General features: G+C 43.3%; 1 protein-coding gene across 1 annotated transcript in view; it reads left to right on the plus strand.

Moving 5' to 3' along the window:
- The window catches only part of MEI1 (meiotic double-stranded break formation protein 1), a 64809-nt gene that overhangs the window by 11296 nt on the left and 28488 nt on the right, over positions 1 to 25025 (plus strand). Inside the window, exons 8-19 of the mRNA XM_054582549.1 lie at positions 2670 to 2784; positions 3769 to 3885; positions 4964 to 5063; positions 5188 to 5322; positions 9606 to 9720; positions 10778 to 10869; positions 11702 to 11843; positions 13391 to 13502; positions 17617 to 17677; positions 18707 to 18804; positions 21822 to 21990; positions 23886 to 24033. Of these exons, the coding sequence (XP_054438524.1) occupies positions 2670 to 2784; positions 3769 to 3885; positions 4964 to 5063; positions 5188 to 5322; positions 9606 to 9720; positions 10778 to 10869; positions 11702 to 11843; positions 13391 to 13502; positions 17617 to 17677; positions 18707 to 18804; positions 21822 to 21990; positions 23886 to 24033 (1404 nt within the window). The remainder of the gene's footprint in view (positions 1 to 2669; positions 2785 to 3768; positions 3886 to 4963; positions 5064 to 5187; positions 5323 to 9605; positions 9721 to 10777; positions 10870 to 11701; positions 11844 to 13390; positions 13503 to 17616; positions 17678 to 18706; positions 18805 to 21821; positions 21991 to 23885; positions 24034 to 25025) is intronic.

Here is a 25025-nt window from a genome sequence, read left to right on the forward strand (position 1 = left end):
GTCACTGTGTTTGGCACTGGGAATACCATGGTATGTAAATAAATGAGTTTCTTGCCCATTCTCAAACTAGTGGGAAAGGCTAATAATAAACAAGTAAAGGAACAAGGAAAGTAATTGTAGATTGTGATAAGTGCTATAAAAGAAATAAAGAGGGATGAGTAGTAGCAGAAAATGCCATCTATGGGTTGAGTGGTGAGGTAGGGCCTCTCTGAAGGGTTGATATTTGAGCTGACATTTGAAGAATTAAAGTAAGCCAGTGATCAATTATATCTTACTGAAGCTGAACATAAATAAATAAAGTAAGTAAGTAAGTAAAAGCTAGTGATGGGAAGATTGGGCAGAAAAGCATTTCAAACAGAGGTAACAGTAAGGAAAAGCCAGAGGAAGGGAAATGCTTGGTGTGATCCAGAAACAGAGGGAGGCCGGTGGGATGGGATGGGTAAGAGGTGAAGTGGCCTGAGGTGAGGCTAAATATCAAACAGGGAAAGTTACGCAAGCCCTGATAGGTTATGATAAGTTGTTAGGATTTTTTAAATGACATATTTTTGGCCCTGACTGGGTGGCTCCATTGGTTGGAACATCATCCTGTACACCAAAAAGTTGTGTGTTTCATCCCTGGTCAGATCTTATACCTAGGTTGTGAGTTTAGTCCCCAGTTGAGGCACATACGAGGGGCAACTGATCAATGTTTCTCTCTCACATCGATGTTTCTCTCTCCTTTCCTTTTTCTCTAAAATCAATAAAAAACCATATCCTTGGGTGAGGATAAAAAAAAAATTTTTATAATTAATTTTGCTTATGATGAAAATGGAGAAAAATATGTTTTTTCTCAATACAGCTTATAAGGACTATACATTTTAAATCAAGAATTATTGTTTGATTTAATGGTTAAACACCATTTTTGTGACACATTTTCCCCCCTACATTTTAACAGCTCTGAAGTTGGGAGACATTTTACCATTAATGGTGTGTCATAGTTCAATTATAGCTCTTTTTCTTTCTTAGTAGTATATAAAATAATGGTTTGCCTTATATCAGTAGCATCTTAAAAAAACACAAGTCTTTTCCTATATAAAAGAGAACAAGATAGAGATTAATATCTAGAAACTCCTTTGCATACTAATAGGCTATTTATGTGTCCGTTTTTAAGTCTCACATCACTGAAATGGGTTTAAGCATGTAGTCCTCAGATACATCTCCACTGGACATGAGTGTGACTTTGTTCTTTTCTTTTGAAGCTCTAAAACCAGGCATACTCTCCTTTGTCTTGGCATTTATATTTTACTCATTATTTCCCCCTGGAGGGCCAGTTTCTACTGTACTTAAAATCTGTGTCATGGGGTCTCCTAAAAGCTATGGTGTTCCCTAAGGGTTTGGACGTTATACAGTGGAAATTCACTGAAATGTTTTGCGTCGAGGAATAACCTCATATAAAATTTTGATGTGGGAGGCATCTCAGTTGTGGGAAAACTCCTAGATTGGGACATGGCTCTCCTGAGGTTTTGCCTTACCTTTGTCACTTGGTAAAGTGAGGCCTGGATTTTGTAACATCAATGTTGAGGGTCCCCAAGACCACCTGCCAGGTTCAATGATTTACTAGGAGGACTCCCAGGACTTAGTGTAGAGCCATACTCACAGCTCTGATTTATTAAGTGAAAGAATACAAAGCACCCTGGCTGAAAAGCTCAGTTGGTTAGAGCATCATCCCTATATACCAGGGTTGTGGGTTTGATCTCCCGTCAGGGCACGTAGAAGAATCAACCAGTGAATGCATGCATAAATAAGTGGAACAACAAATTGATCTCTCTCTTTTTCTCCTCTTCTCTCTCTAAAATCAATAAATAAAAATGTAAAAAAAACCAACAAAGCAAAATTAGCAAAGGGAAAAGGTATATGGGGTGAAGTACAGGGTAGGGAGGGAAGAACAAGGCACAGCTTCTAAGAGTCCTATCCAAGTGGAGTCATACAGGATGTACTTTATTCATCCAGCAATAAATTGTGACAACAGTGTGAAATGTTGCCTAGTAGGGAAGCTCACTAGAGTCTCAGTGCTGAGGGTTTTTATTCGGAGCTGGCTGGTCATGTAGACACCCTCTGCCTCACACCAAAATTCCAGACTCCCAGAAGGAAAGCAGGTATTTAGCATAAACTATATTGTTTGTACAAATTGTTTAGTCACAGTGAGCCACTTATCAATTTGGGAATGATGGGAACTCCTGAAATCCGACTTCCCAAACCCACTCAGTGGTCACCCTTGCAGACAGGCCTTTGTGAGGATAACAATCTCAGGCCACTATTTTAACTCTTTCCTGCACATTCTGTAAAGTAAGGTTCAGAGTAGAAGTTTTGCTCCTTCTGTTCCAGGCTTGTTGCAAACATCAAAACCAGATGAGGGCTGTGAAAGGACTTTTGTCAATGAAGGCCTGAGCCCTTCTTGGTGTTCTTTGAGTGCTATTGTGTCCTTTTGTTTTAATTCTCACCTGCTGCCATTCATAGACTCCTTTCCAAAACCTATAGCTGCCCTCCCTGAGCCCCACCCACATGCCTGGTGACTGGTAGTGCAGGAGGGGTTAGAAGGCAGTTAGGCTCCTGCCCTGAGGCACTCAGGCTGCTTCCCTCTGGTCCTGTCAGTGGCGTAACTGCCACACTTTCTGCTTCTGTTTCTCCAGCTCCTCCTCTCCAGAGATGAGATTCTGCAGGTGGCCAGTGCTCACTGTATAACTGCAGTGCTGGTCCACTCCCCAGCAGAGCATGCCCCAGCCTTCATTCATGCTGACATCCCAGGTAGGGGGCCCCTCCTAACCTCCTCCAATAGCAGCAGTCTTGCTGGGGTTCTGTGATAATGCATACTGGAGGGATGGGTTGGTGGCAGGTTCTTAACAGCTTCTAGAAAGTAGGCCTCGTGACGTCCGAGTTCTCTTGCTCCAGATTTCTTATATGACCTTGAGAAATTTGTTACTGATCTTTGTCATTTTTTTGACCATCTAAGAATAAACACCTAGTGTGGAGTGGTGGAAAAACCTACGGACCAGGGAGGCAAAGGGAATTAGTATTTCTCAAGAGCTTGTTATGAGCCAGGAAATATTCCCTAACGAGGCTTGTAAATGTTGCCACGTTTAGTTTCTCATCTTTTCTATTTTATGGATAAGGAAATTGAGGGTCAAAGAAAGGAAATAACTGCTTTAAATCGACAAGGCTAGTAAAAATCAAGCCTCTCTGTTTTTTCTTTTTTTAAAGATTTTATTTTTTTATTTTTAGAGAGAGAGGAAGGGAGGGAGAAAGAAAGGGAGAGGAACATCAATGTGTGGTTGCCTCTCATGTGCCCCCAAATGGGGACCTGACCTGCAATCCAGGTATGTGCCCTGACTGGAAATTGAACCAGCAACCCTTTGGTTCACAGGCTGATGCTCAATCCACTGAGCCACAACAGCCAGGGCTTACCTCTCTGGTTTTAAAAACTCTTTCTCTGCATCATGCTGCTTGCCCATCTTGAGAATTAGGGGATCTGAGTTCTAGCCCAGCTTCTCCCACTAATAATATTCTCCCTGGGTCTCAGTTTCTCTACCTGTTAACAAGATGAAGTTAGACCATAACCCTGAGGGCATTTTTCAGGTTTGTCTGTGAATTAATGACCGTGCCTCAGGGAGAGGGTGTGCGAAGAGATGAAGTAACAGGTGTGAGATGCTGAATAAATCCAAAGCCCCATTAGTTAAGGGATTATGATTACAAAGCTATTGTTTATCATTTTCTTTCCCTCTCTTTGGCCAGAGTTCCTCTTTGAGCATCTTTCCTCTACCAGTGAAGTGCTTGTCTGGTCCAGCTACAACTGCTTGCTGCTTCTGGCAGAGGAACCACTTTTGTTTTCCAAGTGCCACACGGTGTATGGTTGGTAGTGGAGGTCCTATACTAGCTCTGGGTTGGGCAGACAGCACTTTGAAGTTGGGTAACACAGCAGTGATGAGAGGCTAACCTGCATCTTGGAGGGGCATGTTCGTTCTGATTATTTCCATCAGCCCAAGCTCATTTCCAAATCCATCCATATGCAAACAGGTCTGCTTTTCACTGATTAGCAGAAATACACACATACACACACATATGTTTATACATATTTTATATATATATATATATATATATATATATACACACATATATATGTGTGTGTGTATATATATATCTCAAGAGAAGGGCACTCCTGTTAGCCACTAAATAAATTCCTATTGCACCTTAAGAACAACTTTAGTCAACCTTGGATTCAGTCCTTCCTTGTGCTCCAGATATTTGTCTATCTTAGTTAGTTCCTAAGTTTTGTTGATTCATCCTTTTGAAGTTTCTTGAAACTGTCCCTTCCCTTCCTTCCTGGTGAAGTAAGGAAGCACTTGTCAGGGACTTTTTATATCACATATGGATTTTTAGACTGAACACAGTCATTCAATTTTATTCTGTATTCCTATTCTGTGCCACGCCCCAGGCTGGGACCTGGGTATTTAGAGATACATATAACGTGGTCCCTGTCCTCTAGAAAGGGAGAGAAACATAAACGAGCTGAATAGGGCTCTGCTAGAGGAAAGAACAGGAGGTGCGGGAGCCCAAGGAAGGCCCACAGCTCTGCCCGAGTGGATCAGGGAAGGCTTCCTGGAGGAGTAGAGTCCAATGGGATTCTTTGAGGAGGAATGGGAATGTCTAGTGGAGAAGGTGCAGCTCAGTCAGTAGGTATTCACTGAATACTTGAGTGCCAGGGTCTGTGCTTTGGTTTTGTTGGGCTTCAGGGAGACAGAGATAAGTCTGACAAGAGCCTGCCCTCAAGACCTCATGGCCTTGTTCCATCAGCTCAGCCTCATCAGGGCCCCTCCATGAGGGGCTGCTAGCAAATATGCGCTATGCAGAGCCTCTCACCTCTCCTGGGCAGGCAGTGGAGGAACTACCAAGCACTGATCCCTGCCTCTGCCATGTTATTTCGAGGTAGGGATCGAGTCGGTGGTGAGGAGCCTACAGGGAAGCCTGAGGATGAACAACACAGAGCTGCACAAGCAGGGCGTGCTGCTCTTTGCCGAGATCCTGACCCGGTGAGCAAAGCAGTGGGGCATCAGGCCTGTCGGGGCCAGAATGGAGGTGGAAAGAAGGGACGTACTGATTCCTGGTGGGCTGAGTGCTAGTTCACTCACTTGCGCTTCATTTACTGTTTCTCAGGCAGCCAGAGGAGATCAAGCTGTTCACAAGCTCAGCCATGTGCCGCGATGCCAGCCGTACCCTTCAAGAGGCAGTGAGCAGCCCTGTGCTGGAGGTGGCCGCTGAGGCGGTGAAGGCTACTTCTGCCTTTCTGAGGTGAGAGGCCCAGGCAGGCTGAACTTTCCACCTCCGCGTGCTCCTGCGGGCCAGGGCGGGCCAGGGAAGGCCAGGGCGTCAGCCAGTGGCCGGCGGCTGCTTGTCAGGGAGATGTTTTTCTTTGTCATACTCTATTCTTTCTTTTTGGAACTGCCATTCAGATGTTGGACATCCTGGATTGGTCGTCTAATGTCCTCTGTTTTATGACAGATTTACATCTTTTTGTCATTATGCACTAGTTTCTAGAAGATTTTCTTGACTTTATCTTTAAATCCTTCTATTGAGCATTTTATTTCTGCTTTCATATTTTTTAAATTTTACTTTAAAATTTTTATTATGCACTTTATAATATACTGCATGCTACATAATACACCGCATAACCTTCTAGAAGGGATAGATGAGAATAACTGCATTATTTTTCATCAATCAGGAAAATGCTTCCTTAATCAATGTTCTCCAAACCCTTTGAATATAATAACAATTAACTCCAGAGATGGCCCTATCTCTTCCCATTAAAATCTACTGATATGAATAATAAGCAACCTTTTTTTCCTCTTAGCAACATTTTGTCAGACATTACAGAATTCTCAGCTGTAGAAGTTCCCGGGAGCTAGCAGCATCCCAGCCAGTGAGTCCTTCTGGCTTACTCACCAAAACTGTCCAGAAAGAAAAACTTTACCTTTTAAGAGTTTTTTTGCTGGTTTAATGAATGGACATGAGACAGGTTAGCAGGAGAAAACAAAGTTTAGGAACATACATGCCTCCTATATACATGGGAGAGACCCAAGGAAACTGAGTATTCTGCTTTCATGTTTTTAATTTGGAAGACTTCTTTTAAATTTTCTGAATGTTTTAAGTAGCATTTTTATTCTGCATTTGTTTCATCGATGTACCGGTAATTTTTTAAAAAATCTCAGTCTTTTGTTTTAGTCTAGACTTTCCCCCACTTCTTCCTACTAATTGTGTCTTCTGCCTAAAATACTCTCCCTTAAATCTTTGCATGACTGGTTTCTTTCCATCATTCAAGTCTCATTCGGAGCATCCTTCCCTAACTGACTAGTTAGGCTGTTATAGCACCTACCAAACATTTGGTAGTTCTTGTTTATTCATTTGTGTTTTTTTTCTTTGTCCCTACCCTCTCCACCACTATAACATAATCTGTAAGAGATCAAGGACCACGTGAGTTTTTTCACTGCTATATATTTGCCTTGCTACTAATAGGTAGTCAGTGTATGAATAAAGAGTGTTAAAATGGATGGTGAGACTAGAGAACCTAGGGTTAAGATGGCAAATTGTTCCCAGCTTTCTGGACAGTTTTGGCCAGCCAGAAGGACTCACTGGCTGGGATACCGCTAGCTACCGGGAGCTACTGCAGCTGAGAATTCTGTGATGTCTGACAAAATGTTGCCAAGAGGAAAAAAATGTTGCCTATTATTCATATCAATGGACTTTGATATCTTGGAAGAAAATAATGGAGGAAACCGGTATTTATTTATATAGTAACTTTTTTCCTCATGTTTTCACTTTTAAAAATCTGACAAAGCATTATGTTAAAACTCACATGTAAGAGGAATCTAATGAACAAAATAAACTAATGAACAGAATAGAACCACAGGCATGGAAACATGGAACAGATTGAAAGTGACCAGAGGGGAGAGGAGCGGAGGATAATGGTGGAAAGAAGGGGAAGGGACTAGTTAAAGAGCATGTATGAATATCCCATGGACATAGACAACAGTGCGGGAACTGACCCTGGGAGTTGGGGAGTGGGACAGGTGCATGAGGGCAAAGGGGGAAGAATTGGGACAACTGTAATAGCATAACACAAAATGATTTAGAAAAAAAAATAAACTATACAGAAGGTTTATAATGAAATGGAACAGTCCTCTGTTCTCACTTCCTAAAGAAAATGAATTTTAACTCATTTTGGTTTTAACTCTGGTGATCAATCTAAATCTAAATGATATTTTATAATGCTGTTTATTTGTCAGTTTAGGACATTATTTATTGATTTGCCAGTAAGGAAGACTGAGATTTAGATTACATTGTTTTGTCTTCTCTACATTTTCTTAGCATTTTTGCTAGTTAGCATTTTATGTCTTCAAAACTTTAAATAATATAGTTGAAACTTGTATTGTTTGTTCCCTCAACTTGAAGAGGTATCTCTTGACTCCCCACTTGGTTAGCTGAATATGTTTGCTCTTCAACTCTTCCCTTCCCCTTTCCTCTCCACCTTCTCCTTCTCAGTGTCATTCAGCTGTACCTTTAATTTTGCATTATAAAGATTGTTAATATTTATAGTCTCTTCTTTAACCATAGCTAAAACTTTGTGATTTGACTCTAGGTTGGTTCGAAAAATTAAAACAAAAAATAGCATTTACATTACAATGACTTCTATCTGTCTCTTTTCCCCCTTTGTCCTTTCCTAGATTTGTTTTTTTAATAGTTAATTTTTTAAAAGGTTTTATTTATTCATTTTAGACAGAGGGGAAAGGAGGGAGAAAGAGAGGGAGAGAAACATCAATGTGAGGTTGCCTTTCGCATGCCCCCCACTGGGGATCTGGCCTGCAACCCAGGCATGTGCCCTGACTGGGAATCAAATCAGGGACCTTTTCATTCACAGGCCGGTGCTCAATCCACTGAGCCACACCAGCAAAGGCTTAATAGTTTATTTTTTATTGTATTTTTCCAAGTCCTTTTGTTGGTTCGAATCTCTAAATCTGGAGCATGAATCCCAGTGAGGTTGGGATGAATAAACATCCCTGAAGTGAAGTGGTTTGGTGGGTCTCTGGGAAGCACAACTGGAACAAGGAAAAAGGAGAGAAAATTGCTGAAAAGAATTTAAAGATGGTGGAACCTGGGCTTGACAGTCAGTGTAGGATAGAAACTTAGAGCTTCCAGAAATGAAGAAGGAAAGGGGAAGTCAAGCCTTAACTATAGACTGCCTGTTAGAAGGTTCAACAGATTACTCTCAGTGTTCAGAAAAGCCCAAATGATGAAGGTTAACATAGGTTTCTTCTTAGTTACTGCACTGGGTTGAATAGCATCTCTCTAAAATAAGTTAAGATGAGGTCATACAGTATGGGCTCCTAAACCCAGTGATTGGTAGCAGGCACACACAGAGGGAAGATGGCCATGTGAAGACAGAGACAGAAATTGGAATGATGCAGATACAAACCGATGACAAGGACTGCGGGCAACCACCAGAAGCTGAGGCCAGACAGGATTCTTCCTAGAGCCTTTAGAGGGAGCCAACACCTTGATTTCAAAACTTGTATCCCCCAGAACTGTGGGAGAATAAATTTCTGTTATTTTAAGCTACACAGTTGGTGATAATTTATTACAGCATCCCTAGGAAACCAATACTGCTACCTTATACCCTGTCAAGTATGCATTCATTCATTTAACATCTTTTTTATTTAGCATCAGTTGACAATGCATCTAGTTCTGTTTAGGTAAAGTGAAAAGGTGGAACAGGTCTTTGGCTTCTTGGGGCCCACGATTAGACTAGTCAGTGACCTTTGCCTTCCCTCAGTCTATAAAATATGAGGGTTCAAATGGACCCTAAGTGTTATTCTTCACATTTACCCCACACTCATGAGTGACTCACCAAAAGTAGTTTTCAGTCTCTGCTTATAATCTCCGAGAATAGGGAGCTCGCTTCTTCCTAGATAGTCCCCTCTACCTCTGCAGAGTTGTCACCCTTAAAAAATTATTTCTTATGCTGAAATAAAATCTAGGTCCTGGTAACATTTACCTGTTGATCCAGTTTTTCCTCAGTAAGGTAACAGGACAAATTTGATCCCTCTTCCCCACTAAGAGCTTATCATGAATTTGAAAAAAGTGGCCCTATATATCTCTTGATGTACTTTGAGTTCTAGACAACAATTCTCTCACAAGCAGGCCCTTCTCAGTGAAAAAACCCACTGTAACCTTAGTCACAATAATAATAGTCATAACTGTCATTTATAAGGACTTGCTATCTATTAAGCATGCTGCTAAGTGCTTGACATGCATTATCTGACTTGATCTTATTATACAGTAATTCTATGAGGAAAGTGCTATTAACTCTCATTTAATAGAAGGGGAAACCGAGGGTTAGAGAGGATGAGGAATGCGCACAAAGTCAGGCGGCTAGATAAGTGCTGGAGCAAGGATTTTTATCAGAGCAGATCCTGGACCTGTGCTCGGATCGACCATATTGCCCCCCATGCCCGAGAGCCTGGGAATGTCTTGGAGCACCCTTGCCTGCCCTAAGCCTGCCTTTGTCTCTCTGGACACAGGAAGGACCACCAGAGTACTCCACCCGTGCAGTACAGGGAACTGCGGTCTTTGCTTGAAGCCATGCTGAACCGGTGTGCCGATTTCTCCCGGACCCCGCTGAGCAAGAGGTCCCTGGTCAGTGCACTGCAGTCTGGGGATCATGCTATAATGTGTTTTTAGGAGATAAGTACCTTACCTTTGTATGCCACTTTGTAACTTTTTCCCATGCCCATATACCTACAATGACACATTATTTTTCCCCCTAACTATAGAGCTGTGAGGCTTAATAATTGCTATTTTTATTTTTACAGATTAGGAAACTGAAGCCACAAGGATTAAATAATTTTTCTCTAAAAGTTCAAAACTAGCAAATACCTTATTTTGGATGGTAAATCTCAGGGTGTTTGTACCCAAGGCTACTACATATTTTGTGTTACATATTATTCAAGTAGGTATGGTAAACATGCTCACAAAATTATTTGAGACTGGATTTACTAGAATCTTAGAAAGAATCTGATGAATTTGCAATGTGTTGAATTGTTGGATTTAAAAAAAAAGAGTTATTAATTTATTTATGTTTAGAGAGAGGGTACAGGAGGGAGAAAGAAAGGGAAAGAAACATCGATTGGTTGCCTCTAGCCTGGCCCAGAACCCAGGCGTGTGCCCTGACAGGGAACTGAACCAGTGAGGTTCTCAGGCCAATGCTCAATCCACTGAGCCACACCAGGCAAGGCAAATTGTGGGCTTTTAATGGTCCACAGACTTAAAATACCAGAAAAGATACTGTTAATGTGAGTACTGATTATATCTTTGAGGATTAACTTTAGAAATTAAGTTCTTCACATCTGATGGGGTAGTGATTTTTGCATGTTTTGAAGCAATTAATGTGGGCATTACAGCCAGGTAGGCCAATGTCCACCAGCCTGTGACAGCTTTCTGCATATAGTAGAAGAAGAGCCAGTCCTGTGGTTTACAGGGAAACAGATGGTTAAGGGTCCCCGCTTCTACCATTTTCTAAAGGTCTATTAGGTGGCTAGATTGGTGAGGACATAACCAGATCCCCTGGAAAGTATTAGGTGTATTGGAATGTCAGTCTCCGGTATGAGAGGGGAGATGTGAGGTCCTCAACGCACAGACTGGGACACAGAGTAGTGCTTAACCAACAGATTCCCCTCTCTCCTTCTCACCTCAGGGCCATGCCTCCAGCAGAGGTTTGGAGAAGGCCATTCTTCGAAGGGGAAAGTTTCTCTTGAGCACTCTGGAGGCGTTTAGAAATGCCTGCAGGTGAGGTGCCCTCTGTGGTCTGAAATAGTAGTATGGAGGGTAGGCTTGGAAAGGAATCAGACAAACGATAAAGTTCTAGAAGCAACACTTGATTTCTTGTGCTTTGCTGCATAGTGAGAGGACTTTGGCTTGGTGGGGGTTGGGGATATGTGTGATTGTGGAGGGAGTGTGTGGAGGTTTGAGGACACAAAGCAAGAGTAGGAGGTTCTAGAGATTCCCTCTGGTGAAGTTTGTGTTACTCTGTTACACAGTTGTGTCTTATTCAGCTTTGTTCCCCTTTCCAAATAACCTAGCCCTATAGATGTTCACTGAATGTTTGTTGGGTTAATTGAGTTCACATTTATAGTGGGGTTTTTTGTTTTTGTTTTTTTTTAAATATTCACTATGTCCTAGGCTTGGTGCTAGATAGTGGAAGTAGAAAGGTAAGTCAGGTTAGCTCCACAAGGAGCTCACTATCTCTTGGGGAAGAGACCATTTTGTGTATATACATGAAATTCATTGTTGTCACAGATCCCTGGAAGGCATTCCAGGTAGAGAGAGCAGCATATGTAAAGGCAAAGAGATGTGAAACAGGAAACAGGATGGTGTGTTCAGGGAAGTACCTGTCATAGAGTGTAGGAGTCATATATTATGAGAGGGGGGTGGGGAGCAAGCAGCCAGAGAGATAGCCAAGGACCAGGCCCTCCTTCCCGGAAGCCTCTTGATTTTTCCCTGGATCTGCTGATAGGGATACTTCCCCTGCATCCTGGACTCAGGCATTCCTCTAGGAGGATGCTTCTAACCTCCACGTTACACAGGTGGTAGTGGATGTACTCACACATTGATTTCTCAGGTTGGCTGTGGAATTCCAGAGCGACCCTTCGGCCCAGGAGAATCCATTCACAGCTCCCAGCGCAGAGAAGGAAGACACCTTGGAGGTCTTCTCAGAATTTCTTCTCAGTGCCTGTGACTCCCTCTGTGTCCCCATGGTGATGGTGGGTTCCCCTGAGCCAGGGACAGAATGGTGTTTGGGGAGGAGAAGAATGTGAGAGTGAGCCGGACCTAGAGATGCAAGGCAGTGACTTCTCAACTGGACCTTCTGAGGTTCTTAGCAGGGTTGTTCTTGCAGCCACTTTTCCTTTGGTTTTAGCAACAAAGCATAGTGTTTCATTGTAACACTAATAGATGCCTCTTGATAAAAAGTAGGTAATGTTTATAGTCATTACTTAATTTGATCATCCCAATGACCCTGTGAGACGGATGCTATAATTTCCCCAATTTAAAGATGATATTGTCATGTTCCTATGGTTATAAGGCAAGTACATGATGGTATTGAGATTTGAACCCATGTATCCTTGTGCATAGTAAAGACCAGCAGTGAATGTCTGTGATCCAGACTAATTAAGAAACACATATATGTGTTCTGTAAAATGAGAGATGGCTACTCTGGAAGAGCTTCATTTTGAGCTGACTTAAGATGGAGGTGTTAGGGAGATCTGGGTCCAGAGCTTTTAACTGCCCAGCGGACATTGAGTGAGTCCTGTCCTGTTTGAGATGTGGACATCCTGTGCGCCTTTGAAGAGTCCCTGTTAGTCGCGGTGGCCACTTGGGAACAGTAGGTGGCAGCAGGGAGGCATCCTCCGGTTCTGGCAGGAGAGAACCTCTTTTCCTTGAGGAGGATGTGAGCCATTGTGCCAGGGTCTGCAGGCTGATGACTGTCAGGAGCCATGGGTAGTGGCCCTGACTGGCACGCACAGACAGTAACACTTGGGCAATTCATGTAGATATCCTCATCTGCTCTGTCTTCTTCCTAGACTTAGAAAGGGTTAGAGCTAAGTCTAGAGTAGGTCATAGAATTATCAGTCTTGCTTTCTACTTTTCTGTGTTGCACACAGTGTTTATTTTCTAAGTTTAAAAAAAACCACTTGGTTAAAAACCGAAGGAACAATATCTTTAAGAACCATGTCTCTGAGGTCCCAGATCTTTACAGATAGGGTGTTGAGACACTGAGTAGAATGGCAGGTGGAGGGTGGGGAGGGGCGGAGGATAACCCAAGGACACATAGGGACCTTGTGCAGAGCTTCAGCTAGAACCCAAGTTCCTCTACTCTCAATCCAGAGCCCTGTCTACTACATCAGGCTGTCTCATGACTCTCTTCACAGATTACATGGAAAATAAATGTGAAGGCAGTTTGTAAGCTATATTATTACTCTGGCTATAGGAATAGAAACATGGGTGTCACTCTGTATTATCATTTAGAAAGCATTTCTCACATATCAGATCTCATTTGTTTCTGGGAGGCAGGACTAGCTGCTACTCCATTTTTTACTCTTTTTGATAGAGAGGCCCAGAGAAGTAAGTACCTTATACACATTATTAAGTGATGGATCGTGAACCTTGGATGTAGGCTTGTGAATTCAGGTTTCCTTTAAATGAAGGGGCTTGGTCTACAGTTTTAGATTTGATGTCATTTTTGCTAATGGTTTTTCTTTTCAGAGGCTCATTCCTAATGGACCGTGCTCTCACCCCTGGTTCTTTACAGAGGCACTTGGAGCAGGCCACTCACCCACCCTTGATGGAAGTTTTCCTCTCAATTCTACACAGCCTCTTTTTCATCGTTCCCCACATGAAAGAGAAGTTCTCCAAGAAGCTCGGTGGGCAGCAAGCAAGTGTGGCAGTTGGGAGGGAGGCAGGCACCTTAGGCAGCTGCTCAGATACTCAAAGACCATAACCTGTGAATGGGGAAGTTTACATATTTGTTCAGAATCAAAATCCACTCTGCCCCGTGTTGTGTGGAAGGGAATATCATCCAGAAAGCAAAGCCCTTACAAGCAGTTCTCAAATTTATTAATAATCCTCTGAAAGTGTCAAGGGGATTCTGGTTCAAAGCCTGCAACACACCTCTTCCCGTGTTACTGTCATACTTCATGTTCCCACAGACCTCACAAAATGTTTAGCATTTTTTTATGTCTAACCACTGAGTGCCAGGAGTACCCCCAGTCATTGTGACAACTGAAAAACATCCCCACATACTTTCATATGCCTTCTAGGGGAGTGGCAGCACAGTGTGAAAGCTGCTATCTAGCTAAACACCGAAGTGCCTTCCTAAAATTGAACCCAAGTGGCTCTGGACTCCCTTATCCTTCTCCAGGCCATCTTGCATCTGTTTGTCTTTGTCTCTCATTAGTCATTTTTCTTCTCTACAATATCAACCTTCCTTTCCCACTTCTCCAGTTTTCATTCTATAAATACTTAAATCTGCAGAATAAGCCCAGGAATCAGAGGAAGAATCTCCTTTATCTTCCTTAGAAAGTGGTAGTGATGGTGAGAATGGGCAGCGGGAATAGCCAAAAACAGGGGAGGAGAAAAGTAGTAATAATTAAAAACTAACATTTATTAAATTTTTACTATGTGTGAGATACTGTTTTAAGTGCTTTACATGTATTAACTATTTTAGTTCTCAGAGAAACCCTAGGAAACAAGTACTATGATTATCCTCCTTCACACTGAATGAGCACACTGAAACTCAGAGAGGTTGAATAACTTGCCCAAGTTCACACCAGAAATGGTATGCCCAGGATTCAAACTCAGAACATGAGCCTAGAGCCTATTTTCTTTCCTTTTTAAAAAATATTTTATTTATTTTTAGAGAGAGGGTAAGGGAAGGAGAAGGAGAGGGAGAGAAACGTTAATGTGTGGTTTCCTCTTGTGTGCCCCCCACTGGGGACCTGGTCTGCAACCCAGTCATGTGCCCTGACTGGGAATCAAACCAGCAACCCCTTGGTTTGTTTTGCAGGCCAGCTCAAAATCCTCTGAGCCACACCAGCCAGGGCTCTTTAAAAAAAAAAAAAAAGTATTTATTTTTAGAGAGAGAGGAAGGGAGGGAGAAAGGGGGAGAAACATCGATGTGAAAGAGAAAACTACATCAAGTGGTTGTCTCTCGCCTGGGGACTGAAACCTCAGTGCAGGCATGTGCCCTGGCTGGGAATTGAACCAGCAACCTTTTGCTATGCAGGATGATGCCCAACCAACTGAGCCATACCAGTCAAGGCTAGAGCCTATTTTCTTAATCTCTGTGCTATGCTTGCCTCATATCATTATCATTTAATGTCTTTTCTTTTGTCCTGTCACAGAGAATGCAGAGGAAAGTCTACCATGGAGAGGTAGCCAGGACTCAGTCATGCAGGGACTTTTTGGCCAAGTGAGAAATTTGGAGTAGGAGCTTTGAGTCTTAAAGAAGGGGAGTGATATGCTCAGATTTCTATTTTAGAAAAATCCTTTCTGGAGCATCCTGGATGATGAGTTAAAGGGAGGCAAGATTGGGAGCAAGTGGTTTAGTCTCTTGCATTAATTCAGGTTGGTGATAGGTACTAAAGCAGTGTTGGCGGCATGGAACAGTTGGATGTAGGGCATGAGGGAGAGGGGACAGTTCAGGATGATGCCTTGGCTTCTTGGCTTCTGGCTGTGGTATTTTTATTGAGAGGAGGCTCACAGGAGGAAAGGTTGTTTAAGCAGGCAATAGAGGATGTGATAAGTTTGGGTCAGGGTAAGTGTGAGATGCCTGTGAAATGTCCCAGTTGAGATGTCAGGTAGGTAATCGACCATGTGTCTGCGGTCTGGGGAAAGATGCGGTCTTTAGTTATAGTTATAAAAGTCTTGAGCATCCAGCCTTTAATTCATTCAACAAATATTTGCTGGGCACCTACTACATGAAAGGCATCATCCTAGGGCTGTGCATGCAGCAGTGAACAAAACAGACTCCTGTCCTTGTGGGGTCTTCTCTCTAGTGAGGAACAGGTGAGATTCCTCAAGGGTGAGGGGATAAAATGAGATGATCAAAGGGATCAAGACTAAATTAAGAGCAACATTCAATGGTTAGGAGGAGGAGGAGGCTCTGAAGGACACTCAATGGTAAGGAACAGTTGGAGAGTTAGAAAGTAAAAAGGAAGAGTGCGACAATAGGGAAGCCGAATGAAGAGAGTTTTATGGATTAGGGAGTGATAGGAGTGTCAAGGAAGTGCCAGAAGTCAAGTAAGATGACAGCTGAAAAATATCTGTTGACTTTGCATCACGGCGGCTTTTGGTGACTTGGACCAGAGCAGTTGGGGTGGAAACCAGACTGTTTATAGTGAATTAAAGAGTGAGTGTAAGGTAAAGCAGTGGAGACAAGATAGGCAACACTTTTGATAAATTTGGCTTGAGGGGGAGATGAGAAATGGGAGTATAATTGGAGGGGCACATGGAGTTAGGAAGGGTTTTCCTACCTCCTTAGACTTTCTCTGATTAGAGAATAGGAGTAGAGAGACTCCTGGGTAATCAGCAGAGCGAGGTCCTTGGGAAGGAGAGGGGCAGGATCCAGACCTGGGGAGACCAGGGAATCCAGGGAATGCTTTCTTCAGTTGTCTGTAAATTCAACTTGGGATTCTGAGAGGGTTTCCTTTTTTTTTTTTTTTTAAAACAATACAAGTTTATTGTCTTATAGGTCTGAAGGTCAGAAGTTCAAAAATTGGTCTTAGGAGTTAAGATCCAGGTGTGGGCAGGGTTGGGTCCTTCTGGAGGCTGTAGGAGAATCCCTTCCCATGCTTTTCCCAGCATCTAGGGGTCATTGCATTTCTTGGCTCTTGGTCTTGTACCACTCCAACTTCTGATTTTGTTGCCACATCATTTTGTTGTCATTCTGATTGATGGTCTGGATCATCCTCGGGGTCTCTTGTCACAGTTTGGAGGGCTCTTTGTTCTTCCCAGGGAAATAGCAGAGCACAGGAGACCCTTAGGAAGCTATTCCATGCAGGAAGTATGAATGGAAGCTTCTAGGAAGGGGTGGGAGGCAGGGGGGAAGAGGGGAAAAAGCAGGACCTTTGTTATTAGCACATGTGGGTTGGGACTCTTACTTCATCACTTACTTGTTTATTGATATTGGGCAAATCAATTTTTGTATCTTCAGTGTTGTCAATTAGAACATGGTGATGATAATGAGAATTAAGTGAGATAACATATGCAGATTTCCTGAATGACTGTACCCTTTAGTCATCATGACAGCTGACACATACTTTCCTTCCTCTCATCTATTCTTCCTGCCTGCCATACTCCAAGAGCCAAGGGGATCCAGTCTTGGTGTGCTAGAAGGGCCAAGATTCAGATGTGTAAATCTCCGGAGGGCAGTGGTGGAGAGCAAGGGCTGTAGAGAAAGGCTGTGCATGGGGAGATCTATGCAGCATAAAGACTGATAGAACAGGCCAGGAGCCTAGCCTGCAGGAGAGAAGAGGGAAGCAGGCACTGGCAGCCAAGAGGTGGGCAGAGACCTGGAGTAGGGGGTGGAGAAATCCTGGGTCCCTGAGAGACTGGGCCAGGAGGAGCCCTTTCAGCAGGCAAGCTGGGTGCACCCTCCCAAGGGGAGTCATGGGTTAAACTTGTCCCAGAAAGATGCTGTGAAACTTGGAGGGATTAAGTCCTTGCTATATGCTTTAGCCCCAGGACAGAATAGAGATTATCCCCAACACTGGAGCTGGCGCAGTGAGAGCTCTTGATGTCCTCCTTGTTTAGAATCCTGCTTTTATTTCAGTTTCACGAACTGTGAGATACAAAAATGATTCTCAGAGAAGTTATATAAGTGCTCTAGAGTTGCAATACTAGGCATTAATGGAGAAAAATTTGAACCCTGGTCTGCATGACTTCAAAACTAGTTCTCTTTGGTACCACCCAGATTTGGTAATCCCTTTAATGCATCTGGTTTAAACTGTTCTCTGCTTTCCTCCCACTTTTCCCAAGCTGCCTCATCCTTCATACGACTAACTCTGGAACTGAAGGCCAGGTTCTGCAGTGGCCTGAGGTATGTATGGTCTCAGACAAACTTAATGGCCAGGAGCCCGCATCCTCCTTGACTAGACAAGTGGAAACGTCTGACTGGTGTGGTTTAGCCGTAGGACCAGACAGGAGAGGGGGCGTTGACAGTGTCAGAGTTATCCAGTGGCTGGTGATATGAGCTGGATTTGATTCTACCGCTTTTATTTAATCTGGTTCTGGTAAGGGTTCTCCTTCCAGGTGATCATTGGATGGGTACCTATCACATCACAACTAGAAGGGTTTTTAGAGATCATTTATGTAACCCCTCATTTTGCAAGTGGGGAAACCGAAGCCCTCCGAGTGTAAGCGATGCAGTGTCCATCAGGAAAGAGCCATGCTCTAGTTGCTGCCAGCCCAGCGATTCCTGAGGAGACCCTTATTCAAAGTAGAGAGGTTGCTGCCTCAGTCTGCCCTGTTAGGTTTCTAGAGCAGCTTTCTTTACCTTCCCATTTATGACTTGCTGCCTGCCTCTGCATGTACTTGGCAGGTTCCAAGTAACATTTGTTACTCTCCACAGCCCACAGGGTGACCACAGCACAGTATCTAGTTCTGCTTTCCTGTGTCTGAGTAGAACACCTAGTGTTTGGGAGAAAATAATAGAAAATAAATTAATAGGATTCGAAGGTGCACTGTGGGCTGTGTTTCTCCTGGAGGGCCTGCCTTGGGTTCAACAGCTGCTTCTCTTCCTAGCACTGCCCACCCCTTTCCTGACCGAGGTTCAGTTTTTTGTTTGTATGTTTTATGAAATTGGAACTTAGTAGCTTTCCTAGGTCTACTTTTAAGCAATCTTTTAGTCAATACCTATAGGGGCCAAGTGCCTAAGTTACAGCTCTGGGCAGCAGGTTCCATGTTCCCTTTCTGCAGCCACCTCCAGACCTCTACCAGGGCCATGGTTAGAGTTTCACTGCGCGGTGGCACACAGCAGTGACGCTCTGGTACGTGGTAGGGATAGTTCTGTCCCGGCCAAAGTAGCAAAATCTTCTCTCTTTTTCTCTCTTTGTATTCTCCCTCTAAGTCACTCAGCCCTGAACCAAGTGTGTTCCAGTTTCCTCTACTACTTGTGCATCAACCTCCTCTCAGCTCCAGAGAAGACAGAACCACCATCTGAGGAAGGTAAGATGCTGCTGTTTGACTACTGATGAGATATGTGGTGGTCTTTTAGAGTTTGGATACATTATTGTTTGGCTGGGTAGTGAATCAGTTCAATAATGAGATCCCTTAGCTTGAAGCTGCCCAGAGGAGCCATGGAATCATGGAATGATGGCACTATTGCATGATTTCTAGGGAGGTGAGATAATAGAAACAGAAAATGATGGAATCCAAGGATTCTAGACTGTTAAGGGTTGAGAAGGACCATGAAACTCATCAAGCCCAGGTCCTCCCTCGGCCATCGCTCTGCTTCATTCCCCAGACCAGACATCTTGTCTTCTGCTTGCTACCTGCAGAGACCCCTGCCCAAAATATCTTGAACAGCCTGTTTAATTTCTTTTTTCATTCAAGAAATATTCCTTGAGCACCTACTGTGTATCAGACTCTATTCCAGGCTCCAGTGATAGAGCTGGGCATACCAAGTCCTGTTTCCAAGGAATAGGAGAGGCAGACAATAAACTCATAGGTACAGGGTCAGGGATGGATAAGTGCTATGAAAAAATAAAACTGGGCCAAGGGGTAGAGGGTGATGGAGGAGGGAGGTACACGTTAGATAGACTTCTGTGAGGTGACATTTTAGCAGAGGTCTGAGTGAGGTAGGTGAAGTCCATGTAGAATGCATGGCTGGCAGCTCCCAGTTTTTCCTTCAGTTGAATATTCAGTGAGCTTCTGCTACAGGCCAGAGGAGGCCTGGATGCTGCTGGGGACATGACATGTTCTTTGCCCTAAGGAGTTCCTCTATCCTAGACCTCTCTCTTGGTGTAACATAAAACAATTTAACCATTATTTCACTCATTCAACAAATATCGTATCTTCCTTTAGGGTAAGACTTGGTGCTGCTCATGTTTCTTCTTTTTACACTTAGGAAGACTGTCATCTCCCTCACTCCCCAAACTCTCTTTCTCTTTTGTCTTCCTCAGACACCATGCTGAGAGAGACAGAAGCCCAGGTGAGCATTTCCATTCCTTCCAACGTGGCTTGGCTCCTAGTTCTCTCACTATAGGGCCAGTCCTCTCTGCATGGTCTGCAGCCCTTTGCCTGTTCAGGTGTGGTCGGGCCTGCAGAGAGAACAGCACAACGACTTCTGCCATGGTGGTGTCTCAGGCCACACTGGAGCCGCATCACAGCAGCTTCTTGCGCTCACCAATGCCAGCCCCACTACTGCCGGCAACTCCCAAACTTGTCAGAATATGAGAAACTCCACATACCTGCCCCATTGGACCCAGAGATGCTGTCAAATCTCAGAGTACCAGGAAGGGCAGCAGACCTTATTACAGGCAGACTGCTTCTTTAAAATATCAGAAGCGAGAACAGGTGGATATGTGAGGCTCAAGGATATTAGTTTCATTATCATCATAATGCTTATAGTATGCTTTGGTGGGAGAAGCACTAAACTTGGAATTTGGAAACCTGACCTGGCTACCACATTGCTGTGGGACAGTCTCCATTTTCATCTTCTGCTTGGCCCTAGGTCCACTGCACTTGCAGGATGGGCCCTTTAATTTGGCCTCCAACTTGTCCCCCTGTTTTGTTTTCTTTTTTCAAAAAATTTTTATTTATTTATTTTCAGAGAGAGGAGAAGGGAGGGAGAAACAGAAGGAGAGGAACATCGATGTGCCAGAGAAACATCTATTGGTTGTCTCTTACATGTCCCCAACGGGGGACCTGGCTCATAACCCACGCATGTGCCCTGACAGGGAGTTGAACTGGCGACCTTTCAGTTCGCAGGCCAGCACTCAATCCACTGAGCCACACCAGCCAGGGGCCCCCTGTTTTTAGTCTCTCATCCTCCAACCAGTCCGTACCTGTGCTGGAAGGATCTATCTAAAAACCAGATCTTAGCATCTTAACTGCCCTGGCTTTCAGCCATGGTCCCCAAACATTAGTCTGTGGGATAGTGTTAGACAGTGATGGAGCTTTTTCTGGTCTGTGATGAAATGTGGAAAATTAGGGTCATGTAGTAAATTTTTCATAATGTTGACTTTATTCAAAGTTTAAGCTCTGAGGTCCCTTTCTTTCATATCCTTTTGGTATTAAAACATCCTTTCTTTTATGAAACAGAAGTTCCATAAGAAATTTAAGAATGTGCTCTCAGGATAAAATTTGAGTTCTTTTTTTGTTCTTTTTTTCTTTATTTTTTATTTTTAGAGAGGGAGGAAAGGAGGTAGAAAGAATAGAAACGTTGGTGCGCTGGAGATACAGTGATCAGTTGCCTCTCTCACACCCCCAGCTGGGAACCCAGCCCTCAACCAAGGCATGTGCCCTGACTGGGAATTGAACCGGCGACCTTTCCATTCTCAGGCCAGGGCTCAATCCTCTGAGTCACACCAGCCAGGGCAAAATCTGAATTCTTTACTCAGCAATCAAGGTGTTTCACAGTCTAGCTACAAATCACATCACATTGTTTTGAAACTCCTGATACATCTATTCACTGACGGTCCAGTCACACTGAACTTGCTGCCCCGTAAACATGACAAGTCTTCTTATGCCTCTGGGCTTCTGAACACCTTGGCTCTCTTGCCTGCCTTCTCTGCCTGTTTTCTGCTCACACCCCCCCCCCCCCCCCCCCCGCCGTTTCCTCCTCTTTGAGCTTGTTCTCCTCATGTCAGGAAGCATTAGGCACTTCCTCTCCAACTTAAATATGGCATGGATCATCTGTCCTGCAGATACTTGTCTCATTATCCATTTTCCCCACCAGCTGCCAGCTCCTGGAGCTAGGGCCTGTGTCTCACAGCCTGGCCTAGAGTAGCCACTCAGTGAACATTTCTCCAACAGATGAATGAATGAATGAATGAATGTGTGTCACCTTTAGTTTCTCCTGATTGGCTGAAACCACATAAAGGAAGAGGGGATTCTGATTTCCTTTTATCCTGCATGTACCCTTGCTACCTCGTGCAGTGCTCTTCAAGTAGTAGATACTCGGGCTCATACCTGTGCTTCTGTGTTCTCTGTGTGGCTTTCTCCCACCTTTTCCTCCCCAGAACTCTCTGCAGTATCTGAGGTCCTGCAGCACGGGCTGCCCCAGATAAGCAGCAGGAGCCCTGAAAGCCTTGCCTTCCTGTCTGATTGCCAGTATGTGGAGGGGTCTGCTCGCCAGAGACAGCACTGCCTCCTGCTCCTCTTCTACCTGGCCTACCTCCACGAGGACAGGTCAGTGCTCAGAGCTGGTGGCTGGTGGTGGGTTCTGGGACCTAGTTCAATTTAATAAATATTTACAGAGGCATCTTCTCCAAGCCTGGTGCTGGGCACTGGGGACACATAAGTGAGAGATGGCTTTTATTACTGAGGGGATTGTTTACACCTTGGCGTGGAGAGGTTAAGACAGGTGGACAGTCATAGTGCTGAGAGACAGGCCTGGAATCCTAATGAGGATTCCTTGTGATCCCTGAGGGTGTTTGTGCACAGAAAAAAATTTCAGTGATTTACTTTGGTTTTAAGAATTGCTATATAATTTATTAAAATTTCAAAATCAAAGGACTATTCTTTGTTAAGGTTTTACAAATTTATGTACTGAGGTAAAATTTATATAACATAAAGTTAACCATTTAAAGTGAACAATTCAGTGACATTTCCTATATTCACAATGTTGTGCAACCGTCACCTCTATCTAGTTCCAAAACAAACATTTTCCTCATTCCAAAGTAAAACCTAGTATTTTTAATTTTTTGAGGAAATACCATGCTGTTTTCCACAGCGCCGGTACCAATTTATATTCCCACCAACAATGCACAGGGGTTTGATTTCTTCACATCATTTCCACTCTTATTTTCTGGTTTTCTGATAGTAGCCATCCGAATGGATGTGAAGTTGTTAATCTCACAGTTTCGGTTTACATTTCCCTAATGGTTAGTGTTGCTGAGCATCTTTTCATGTGCTTATTGGCCATTTGTATATCTTTTTTTTGGAGAAATGTCTACTCAAATCCTTATCAATTTTTGAATCATACTGATATTTTTTATTCTTGAAGTTTAGGAGTTTTCTATATATTCTGGATATTAAGTCCTTATTAGGTGTATGATTTGCAAATAATTTCTCCCGTTCTTTGGGTTGCCTTTTTATTCTGTTGAAAGTGTCTTTTGATGCACAAAATTTCTAAACTTTTACAAAGTTCAGTTTGTCTATTTTTCTTTTTGTTGCCTGTGTCTTTGTGTCATTTCCCAGAAATTGTTGCTAAATCCAATGTCATGAAACTTTTACCTTATATTTTCTTCCAAGAGTTTTATAGTTTAAGTCTTACATTTAAGTGTGGATCCATTTGAGGCTAATTTTTTTATATTGTGTTAGGTAAGTGTCCAACTTCATTCTTTTGCATGTGATATCCATGCACCATCCAGCACCATTTGCTGAAAAGACTGCCTTCTCGCCATTGAGTGGTCTTGGCACCCTTGTTGAAAATCATTTGACCATGTATGTGAGGGTACAATACTATTAACTAAACTTTATTCAGATTTCGTCTGTGTTTCCTCTATTGTTTCTTTTCTGTTCTAGGAAGAATCTAAGATACCACATTGCATTTAGTATATCCATTTTAAAATTATTTTTGGTACTTAATCTGATAGGTTGGACATATCATGGTAGAAAAATTTAAGATATAAAAAGATATGTAGTGAAAAATCAGCCTCCTTCTTATCCCCATCTCCCTTACATATACAAGCACAGATGTCTCCCTACCCCAGGAAGTAACCAATTGAACACACAAATGTTTAATGGTTAGTACAGGAAGAGAGGAGTGGCCTGGCTGCCAGAGCAGGGCCTTCTTAACCCCAGAAATAGCATTCTTCTTTTGAGTAATACTGGCCCAGCTGGCCGATGTTTCACCTTCTAGGTGTGAGTGAGGAGTCTCTGGTCCCTAACAGAGCCTCGTACAAAGCATAGACCTGTTTGTTGTGCATGTGATAATGCTTTGGAGGTATATATGCCATGTTTGTGCAAGGTGTCATTAAGCTGTGGACATGCTGGAGCAGAATGACAGTGGCTAAGGGAGGATGTGGCAAGGCAGGGCAGCTATCTATGCCTTTCTCATTCAGACTCTCTTTGGTTGACAGGTTTGTCTCAGAGGCAGACTTATTTGTGGCTGTGCAAAGCTTCCTCCTATCTCTGCAGGACCAGGGTGAACACCCTCCACGTGTGGTCTTAAGAGCATCCATCTATCTTCTTGCAGTCTGCCGGGACAAAGACAGTGTACTAGATGAGGTATGGGCCAAAATGCCTGGGACTCTTCCTCCTGCACCTCTGTATATTATGGTTCCTTGGGAAGCCATGATATATGTATAGAGAAAGGGGGTGGGAGAGAGAGTGAGTGGGGGAGGAGGTAGGTGCGGACACACACAGAGCCTATGTAATTTAGCTAATTCTCTCAGCAGTCCTGGAAGGCAGAGGTTATTATTTCCTTTTAACAGACAAGAAAGTCAAGACTTGGGTTAAATTCATTTTCTCTAGGTCACACAGTTAATCGATGGGGGGGAGCCAGGGCTCCAACTTAGACTTGACCAACTCCCATGGCTCTTTTCTTAGTACCAATGCGGGTTTGTGCAGGAGGAGAGAGATGTGAGGTATTTCCTTCTGGTAACAATTAATCAAACAAAGTGGGCTGCAGGGACCCAGAGCATCGTTAATCAGGCTCATTTCAAATTACTTTTGGTCATGGTTACGTGTGTATGAGTTTTGTTTCTCTAGATTCTTTATAAACTCTTGGGGATAAAGGACTGTGTCTGATTCATCAATCTCTCCCTTTTTAATTGAAGATTGCTTCTGCCCCTTAGATGTGGACACTTCAGCCTCAGCCTGAGGATACTCTTCCTTCACTGACTATCAATTTTGCCTCTTTTGATTACTGTCAGGGCAAATGTGATATAAGCAAACCTGTTTTTTTAAATCCTCGCCTGAGAATGTATTTATTGATTTTAGAGAGAGGTGAGGGGAGAGAGAGAAACATTGATCAGGTGCCTCCTGTGCACGCCCTGACCAGGAATTGTACCCACAACCTAGGTATGTGCCCTGGCCGGGGATTGAACTCACAGCCTTTTTGGTGTACAGGATGATGCTCCAATCAACTGAGCCACTCAGCCAGGGCTAATTAAACCTGGTTTAATTTGAATATAAGCAGGAAGATGTAGGAGAAGTGCAATGGGTTTTCAAGTAAGATAGACAATGTCCCATTTTCTCTCTTTTTTGTGGTATTAACA

This window comes from Pteronotus mesoamericanus, unplaced genomic scaffold (genome assembly GCF_021234165.1).
Source record: "Pteronotus mesoamericanus isolate MK-2021 breed Mesoamerican mustached bat unplaced genomic scaffold, CSHL_Meso_final contig_702, whole genome shotgun sequence".
Classification (NCBI taxonomy): domain Eukaryota; kingdom Metazoa; phylum Chordata; class Mammalia; order Chiroptera; family Mormoopidae; genus Pteronotus; species Pteronotus mesoamericanus.